Source organism: Xenopus tropicalis, chromosome 1 (genome assembly GCF_000004195.4).
Source record: "Xenopus tropicalis strain Nigerian chromosome 1, UCB_Xtro_10.0, whole genome shotgun sequence".
Lineage (NCBI taxonomy): Eukaryota > Metazoa > Chordata > Amphibia > Anura > Pipidae > Xenopus > Xenopus tropicalis.
The window spans coordinates 76,929,356-76,938,281 of record NC_030677.2 but is presented as its reverse complement, the minus strand read 5'-3'; the positions used below and the strand labels follow the sequence as shown (position 1 = coordinate 76,938,281).

The window sequence follows — 8,926 nt, the reverse complement described above, 5'->3', positions numbered from 1 at the left end:
CCTTAAGATTCCAGGTATAACAATGAATGATTGTAACATTTCCATTCAGCCTGCTTGTGACACTTGTTAAAAGGCTGTGCTAGAAAATGGATCTTTTCTAACTGTACCACTCCTAATATCCTCTCTCAAATCCCTCTGCAGTTCCCAAGTGGTGTTTGTATAGGTGTGAGAGGTCACTGGCAAAACACAAAACATAGTCTCCTCTAGCCAGACTGACTAGAACCATTTGGCATGAGTATATTATACTGAAAATGTCTTTAGAGTGAATGTCAGCATAGAGGCGACATGGCCCAGTTTCTATTTTATGGTGACAAAGGTGTGCCCATTGCACTGCACACACAGTGACATGTGTCATGTATTACATTGTAGCTATATCTAGGTGTAATAATAGTTGATAAAAGATACAGTATTACAAGGTAATTGGTATTTAAAAAGTTATTTTCGTTCTGTTCTGGGAAGGATTGCTGCGTGGATAAAAAATGAACAGTAACTGTCTCTTCGTCATAAGTAATATCTAATATAATTATACAATATGTAATTTAGGAAATAATGCGAGTTTGTGTGTTTATTTGTTAATTTTTCCACGATTCAGCTCTACACTATGGATTTAAAAAAAAAAGGTAACGTCTTCAATAAGACTGGAAACTCCAACAGGTGGTCTGGGCGCCAAGATACTTGAAATAAAAGTTGCTATTTTCCAATCGGACAGAATTGGACTTCTCGCCTGTACAAAGCCCCAGTGTGTGAATGCATTGTAGTAGCCCGGGAAGCGCATGACTCCAGCCCCCCGCCTGGGCAGAAGACAGTCACAGAGCAATCCCTGCTGGAAGCGACTGCAGTGAGGGCGAGCTGGTGCTGAGCGCAGACTCGCTTCTGATTGGCTCCCGCTGAATAGGACGTGACCCTGACAGTTCCATGCGCGGCACACAATGGCCTGAGGGCCTGTCCTGCGGGCAGAGGGGAAGAGCTCAGCTTGCCCCAGTTCTGCTCCAGTGATACAAGGGGAAACCCTCCTGCTTGCGTTGTGTGCGCCAGCGAGGCTTTAATAGGGATTAGAGGACACAGTCCTAACACTGAAGCTCTGCATTCTGGTTACAACAAACCCCACTGCTGATTGAGGGGAGAATGTTACAGATACTCTACTGAAACTAACAAGGGGCAGGGAAATTTTTGGAATAGTATAAAAATGATTGCACGTTTAGACTGTGCCTCCTTATGTTCCATCTGTGGCATTTCCATTATCAAAAGTTATGAAATTGCTTGGTTCCAAGAGAAAAATGACATTCACTTAAGGACAGTAAGCACAACTATGTCTGTAAATGAACTATTGGGATTTTACAGTTCCTTTACAACTAGGGTGCAATGTGCCCATAATTGTACTCCTTATATCCATATCAACCTATCATCTATCTATCTATCTATCTATCTATTTATCTATCTATCTATCTATCTATCTATCATCTATCTATCTATCTATCTATCTATCTATCTATCATCATCTATCTATATATCTTTATATATCTTTCTGTCTGGCTGGCTGGCTGTCTATCTATCATCTATATATCATCAGTCCGACTCCAAACACATTATATAAGGGACCAATGAATTTATAGCGAAGTGAAGAGGATTGGAAAAGCTGGCAATGGCACTCTATATATAGGGTTATATTTATCATGCTGTAAAAAGTGGAGTGAAGCATTACAGGTGATGTTGCCCAGGGCAACCAATCAGTGACTAGGTTTCAACAGTTAGAAACCCAAAGCAAAGCATCTGATTAGTTTCTATGAGCAACATCAGCTGTAATGTTTTACTCCACTTTTTTTTTTACAAAGCATGATAAATATACCCCATATGTGTTCTGCAGACAGATGTATTTCCAATTAAATAACATTAGGTTGGGCTGACAGGTGGATGGAGGTATTTCATCACTGCTGTTTTCCTCTCTTTAACAGTGGTCAAAACATCCTGTGTGCCAATGGTCCTTAGCTTAAAAACATATAACTAATTATCATTTCTGGTTAATCCAAAGGAAACATTTTAAAATAAAAAGACATGGGGATGCAGGCTGAATAATAATTCAGCCTGCATCCCCAATATTTATGGGTTTTTTTTATTGTTAGCCTTTACTATTGCTTATTCTTATTGTTTTATGTCTTATTCTACTGGCCTTGGTTTGAATCTTTCACCACAAGTTTCTAGAGTTAGTGATCCTAGCAACCAGAACAGGAAAGTTAAAGATGAGACTTGGAGCATGCCAATTATAGGTCTTAACACTTTCATAAACATAATATCCAAAGTGTGGATCTTTGACTTTTCACTTGGGGCAACATAAGAAATTTCAAATGCCACCCACCACTACTAGAGCCATATGCATACCTGCATAACTATATTAGGGAAACCGCTTGTTCCATTTGCCCAACCATAAAACTGTCTGCAACTGTTAAGAGGGGAACACAGCATTCATGTTCATAGGAATTATTTATGGTCACCGCTGCAAAAGTGACCACACTAAAGGTATTTGTGTACAAAAATGCGCCTTGCACTTCCAAATAGTCATGTTAACCAGGTCTGAACTGAGCTCAAAAATAGGCCCTGGCATTTCAGGTGCATAAACAGCCCAAAATAGCCAATCTGAAATAGCCAATCACAGGCCCAAAAAAAGTCTATCGCATCTTATAACAAACCCATCTGGCATTTGCCAGAATCTACAAATTGCCAGTCAATCACAAGTGCACCTAATGATGCTCGGGAACCCTAGAGCTACTGCCACCTTGAACAGGGCAGTAACTCCTGTGTTCCCTCAGTGTATTGCAGACTACAATAATCATGTTGAAATATCACTTTGACAGCAAACACTGTAAATGATGTACTGCCAGCCCTGACAATTGTGAACATTTGATGCATCAAACACAATTGTGAGCATTGGGTTGTTGTATCAAATAGGTGGAATTTTGTAGTGCTGTGGGTAAAAAATATGGGCAATTGCAACCAAAACTGCACTTCACACTTTAAACATTGCACAGATGATTCTAACTGAATGCATGGGTCACCACTCTCACTCCATAGTTGGTGAAATACAACTATGGAGTGAGAGTGGTGGCCCATGCATTCAGTTATTCAGTTAACCAAAGGTTAACAAATGCAAAGTGTGCCCAAACATGAAACCAAATACTGTAATAATAGATAAAGTCAATCTGATGTATATATACTGTATAAGGATTCTTCCTTCAGCAGTAATTGCTGCTGGCACTAAAGAAACAAAAGGCATAATAATAAAAAGATGTTCAGGCACCTTACTGGAGATTGGTAACCCATAGAACCAGTTAGCACTTAACTTTTCCTGGCCATGGGCAGTTAAATAATAAAAAATGTACATGGTTGGCAGCAATTAATGTTTTTGTCCCAGAAGACACAACTAATATAGGCAATTCTGCAAGTTCTCATTGCTATTGAAAAAAAATATTGGTCATCATAATTTTGTATTTCTGCCCATAGGTAAGGAATGCTGTCCGAAGTAATTGCGAAATGATCAGCATTAAACAGCGAAGGAACACAGAATGCTTTATGCAGATATGCCCGGCAGGTAAGGGTGCGCTGCAGGTGAGGCGAGCAGGGAGAATGGGAGGATCAAGGGGAGGGGCCAGGAGGGAGGAGCGATTAATGCTGCTCTTACTGAACTTTCCACCCACTGCTGGTATCTGTCAGTAGTCTAGATCGCCAAAGCACGGGAAAATAAAACAATTTGAAAGCAGAAGGAATGGCCTATTCATATTCCAAATGCCTCTGCTAAAACACTCAGTACCAAGCGGTCACAAGTAATCGTCAGTAATGTCTGGCGTTTTATTTATACAACAAATTGCAGCAGCACAAGGGCGATTAGTCGCGTCTACGATTCGCCGCTTCGGATTCCGTAATTACTTTGTGACTTATTTAAGACAGTCCCGGCGATTAATCTCCCGCAAGTCGGTTGCGTGGACTAGATTGTTACAATTGCGAAATGCCTGTTGCCTGTGCTGCAATGCGCGGTTCGATAGTGGGGCATTAGATAAGGCTACGGATCTTTACATTGCCTGCTCCCTGGCAGTAGGTGAAAGTAGAACTGTGTGTTAGTTACAAACTGGGGTGGATATTACTAACAATCCTATTATGGAGCGGGCGGGGCATAATGGGCCTGTGTGACACCTATTAGCATGCAGTGTAGCGCAGTGACACACAGTAGAAGAATTAGATAAACTGAGTCTAATAAAATGCGCTCCTGGTTTCCTTTAGTAGCTGTTTAGTATCTGTGCAATTCTTGGGGAATGCTGTGGCTGCTGTACCCACTGTACTAAAGCCATTCGTGTATGAGCGCTGCGTCCTACTGCGTCAGCCCTAGTCAGTATCGCTCCCACAGTTCGTTACGGACCCAACTTCCCAACTTCCACAAACTCACAGCGCAGAAGGATCGCAGTAGCAGCGCTCTTACACGAATGGCTTTAATACAGTGGGTACAGCAGCCACAGCATTGCCCAGGATATCATTAGAAGAGAAATACAAAGTAGAGCGCAGCATGGGAATGCGCACTGAGCGCCTCTCTGTACATAGGAGCAAAGCAGCGCGTCCCACCTGCACTGATCCCCCTGCTAGGCACGTGTGCAGGTAAATCGCTATTATTCAGCCGTGTGTACCGGGGTATGTACTCACACACGCCCTTGCACACACACCCCCATATACACCCTTACACACACACATCAGAGCGCCTCCCAATTGGCTCCCAGCACGCGACACCCGCTCGCTCCCATTGGTCGGTGCGACACGCGACTGGCGCGGGGCTGGGATGTGCGAGTGCGGGGGGGTGGGGGTTTGGGGGGGGCAGTGCGGCGCGTGCCGCTTTTAAAGGGGCCCCTCGGCCGCAGCAACCGGAGAGGAGTTGTGAGCACGCGACTCGTGTGTGTCTGTCCGGAGAGCACTGCCCCGGGGCCACACCGCGCACTTGTCTGCACTGAATCGCACCGCCCTGCCGCACTTAGCTGTCATGGCCCGCCTGCTGCACGGAGCTGCCGCTGACTGGTGCGAGCTGAAGGAGCTCCCGTCCGAGCCCGGGCTCCTGGGCAGAGATTACCTACTAGACAGCAGCGACCCCCGCTCCTGGCTCTCCGCCGCTTCCCTGCAAAGCCGCCCGGAGTACGTGCTGCACCCCCAGGGCCGGGCGCACAAAGTGCGAGAGCTGTGCAAGCTGAAAGGGCTGCAGGATGAGGAGGACGAGGAAGAGGAGGAAGATGATGAAGAGACATCCGAGGGGCTGTGCAGGCACAGGGGGGGCCCCGGCAAGGGCCCCGGTGGGGTCCAAAAGCAGAGGAGACTGGCAGCCAATGCCAGGGAGAGGAGGAGGATGCACGGGCTCAATCATGCCTTCGATCAGCTCCGCAATGTCATCCCTTCCTTCAACAACGACAAGAAACTCTCCAAGTACGAGACCCTACAGATGGCTCAGATCTACATCAATGCCCTGTCCGACCTGCTGCAGGCGCCCCCAGATACCAGAGATCCCCCCTGTCCGCCCACTTACCAACTGCACTCTGGGGGAGAGCCCAGGCTGGCCCAGTCTGCCAGCTGCAGGAGATTCTCCGGAGACTTCCCCGGGCAGTCCCCCCTCAGCTTCCAGTTCCAGGAGGGAGCCGGCCTCTCCCAGAAGGGAATGGTGTCTGCTTCATCTGCTTCCCCGGGGGAAGACAGCAAGACATCGCCGCGATCGCATCGAAGCGACGGCGAATTCTCACCTAATTCGCACTATAGCGATTCAGACGAGGCCAGTTAGACGCACAGACAGTGTTGGTACTGCTGGGACTCATCAGCTCATAGACGCTCATTTGTCTTCCAAAATATGAGGATGCACAGAGACTTTCCAAATAACACACCTCTTCCAAAATACTTAGCAAACAGGTGTCAAGTAGACACAACTTCGTTGTGCTGGTTACCATTGGTGACTCTTTTCTACAAAGTACTATTTATGAATGTACATGTACCAGTCCCCGAATTTCTAAGCCGAACGGGAAATGGGGGGGTCATTAGACTCATAATTATCCAACCTGCCATTCTGGGCTGTTGAGCTACAACTACCAACATTCTGTGACAGCCCAATGCTGGCATTGGATGCTGGGAATTGTGGTACATCGGTAGGTGACTAGAGTGGGAGTTTGTCAGATCTGGTTAGCATGGGGTGATTCCTATTAACCCTTGTATTGCCAGGAAGGTCTTAACAAACTGCCCCACAAATCACCTGGCACTGAAGGCGTTACAATTTTTGTAGCTTAAATATGTATGTATTCTGCTTTGCATAGCCTGCAACGTTACCCATGGCTGTGCCAAGTCACACGGTGCCTGTCCTTTAATCTTGTTTCTTTAGCCCAAATGAGTAATACTTGCCACCTCTCTGCATAAACAAATGTATCCTGACAGCCTATTACAATGTCTTCCAGGAGAAAATCATAATGTTAATGGCATCTGACCCAACATATTGTAAATATCCGCTGCCTTCCTGTGTAAATAACTAAGATACCCTAGTTTTTTATACTTTATATATAGCGTCATGCGACACTGCACTTTAATTACCAGCGATGGCAAAAGAATTACGTGAACCATAGACAGAGGGAAATAAATATAATTCAATATGCCAATCTGCAACAAGGTTTTAGGTTAGCCACTTATTTAATTATTCTGAATTCGCAAAGGGGAGGGGGGAATTGGTTGTGTCAAAAATGTTTATGTCTCTATTCTTTGGCTTGTGATTTTAGATAATTATTTATTGTTGCGTTTGCTAAGTTTTACTCGCATTTTTTTTACTTTTTCTATGAAAAAACTTTTTATTTTAAATTTAGCACCATACACTGCCATTGTTTATTTACTTTTTTTTGTGCAGAAAACGAAAATAAATATAAAAAAAATAAAAAGACTGTCGTGTTTCATTTAAATGTTCATGTGTACAAATAGAGTCATAATTGTTCAGTTCGGTTTACAGGGGATCTAACGAGGTTTTGATAAAGGTCCCCTGTTTCATTTTATGTATAATATGGCAATAACAGATCTCAGTTAAACAAATTAATACATAATAACAATAATACATTGACTTTTGATTGGAAACCCAATCCGATGCATAAAGTTACACCTACAATTCCTTTATAAAGTTAGTTCCGGAGACTGAGTTCCAAACAAACGAATATTACAGTATATCGTCATATCTGTGTGTTGCAAGGTGACAAAATGTGATATAATTTTGTGTTACAGCGCAGAGAAGTCAGAAATTGTACACGCAAAAATAACTAGCCTTCAGCAAACCTAAATGTATTGTTATGGTGAAACCCCGTTGTTAATTATACAACTTCATATATAACTTCAAAAACAAAAAATAGTAATATCCCGTGCTGTAAGTAAGAATTGTTTTAGCAAAATGTTACAGAAATAGCTACATTATAAATTTACTGCTTAGTCTTTTTCAACTCAGTAGCTTCGATATATCATTCGTTTTTAATAAAGTTATACGGCATTTTTCACTGTAAAAACAATGTTAGACATTTAACATTTTCACATTTTCAGATTTCATTTAGCTGTATTTCAAGTATTCCCTTGCAATTTCTGCTCTAAATGTTTTTTTAAACACAAATAGAAGCAAACTGCACTAGATTATTTAAGCAGCACGTTTCCATATTAAAATTTGCTGCCACCAAACTCATCTGTCAGTAGTTAGGAGCCCAATTTTACTCAAGCAGGAAAGAAAAGTCCACATTACTCGCATCAAACAAAGGTTGCGTCTAATATTTGTTCACTGATGTTTGGTTTGGATTGTTATAGAGCTTACAAGGGTATCATCTGTACCCTCCTATTTTTCTTTCCACTTTGGCAAACAGTAAAAGGACTCTGCGACAGAAAACACGTGCGACAGACTTAAGGGACTGATCTGTCAACGAGGTCACTCTGTATTACATAGCAATCTAGTGTGTCTTTTCTCTGGGAAGGGTAAAGGAGAAGTCTCCATGCTATGTTTTCTGTGATTAGATCCTGTAAAATTGCATCAGGTGATGATAACTTGGTCCAGGAGCAAAATGCACCTGTCCCTTTGATAACCTCTTGCTCTGGGAGGCTCGCAGTATTGCAGATACCTATCAGGGATCCTATTGCTGAATGAATCAAGTTAACGCTGCTCGCCCCTGTACCTTGGCATGAGCCAAACCTTCTGCATTTCCTTAGCAGGTGAAAAGTTCATAAACCCCATATTCTATACCTAGGAGACACAGAGATTAAGAGTTGGATACATATTTCGAAATGGATGTCTTCATATGCACCATCTTGATAAATGCCAATAAATAAAATCCCTCTAGTTGATCCTATGAACTGGAATACATCCAAGATCAGCCTACCATCATATTATCTAAAACTCCACTAAACTGCTGCTATTATTACAATCTTTCTTTCTTTCTTTCTTTCTTTCTTCCTTTCTTTCTTTGTTTTTCTTTCTTTTTTTATCTTTTCATTTTAGTTGGATTTTCCAGTTCTTCACCTCAGTCACACTTGGCAGCAGACATTCTTCCACTTCATTAGCAAGCTGTAACATATAGCTGCAGGTTGCTGCAATCTCATTAATATTTTTGGAAAGTCGAACATTGAATGTTACACAGAGCACATTCCCCATATGCCAGCCCACTCCTGCCATGCTGGCTGACTCCTTTAGCTCCATTATTAGCAATTAGCCTCTACTTTCTAAAGTCAGATCCAAGTAACCAAGATACTTAGCCAAGGAACCAAGTATGTGGGCCAGCCAAGCATGGCTAATGCTAGCCGTACAAACACCACTTTAGGAGGTAATGACATGCATCGATGATTTTCAAATACATTTTAAATCTTATATCTTTATTTTTATCCTACAAATAATGCACATAAAGCGGACATATTT

The 8,926-nt window shown here is 42.8% G+C and overlaps 1 protein-coding gene across 1 annotated transcript; it reads left to right on the top strand.

Moving 5' to 3' along the window:
- Positions 1–4,875: 4,875 nt before the first annotated feature.
- Positions 4,876–6,896, top strand: atoh1 (atonal bHLH transcription factor 1). Its single transcript, XM_004911085.4, has one exon. It carries the CDS (start codon positions 5,015–5,017, stop codon positions 5,795–5,797), a length of 783 nt encoding a protein of 260 aa, XP_004911142.1. The 5' UTR covers positions 4,876–5,014; the 3' UTR covers positions 5,798–6,896.
- The last annotated feature ends 2,030 nt before the right edge of the window (positions 6,897–8,926 follow it).

Bases quoted from the DNA above. Each gene is read 5' to 3' on its own strand.
- atoh1 (XM_004911085.4), top strand. From the start codon at position 5,015: ATGGCCCGCCTGCTGCACGGAGCTGCCGCTGACTGGTGCGAGCTGAAG.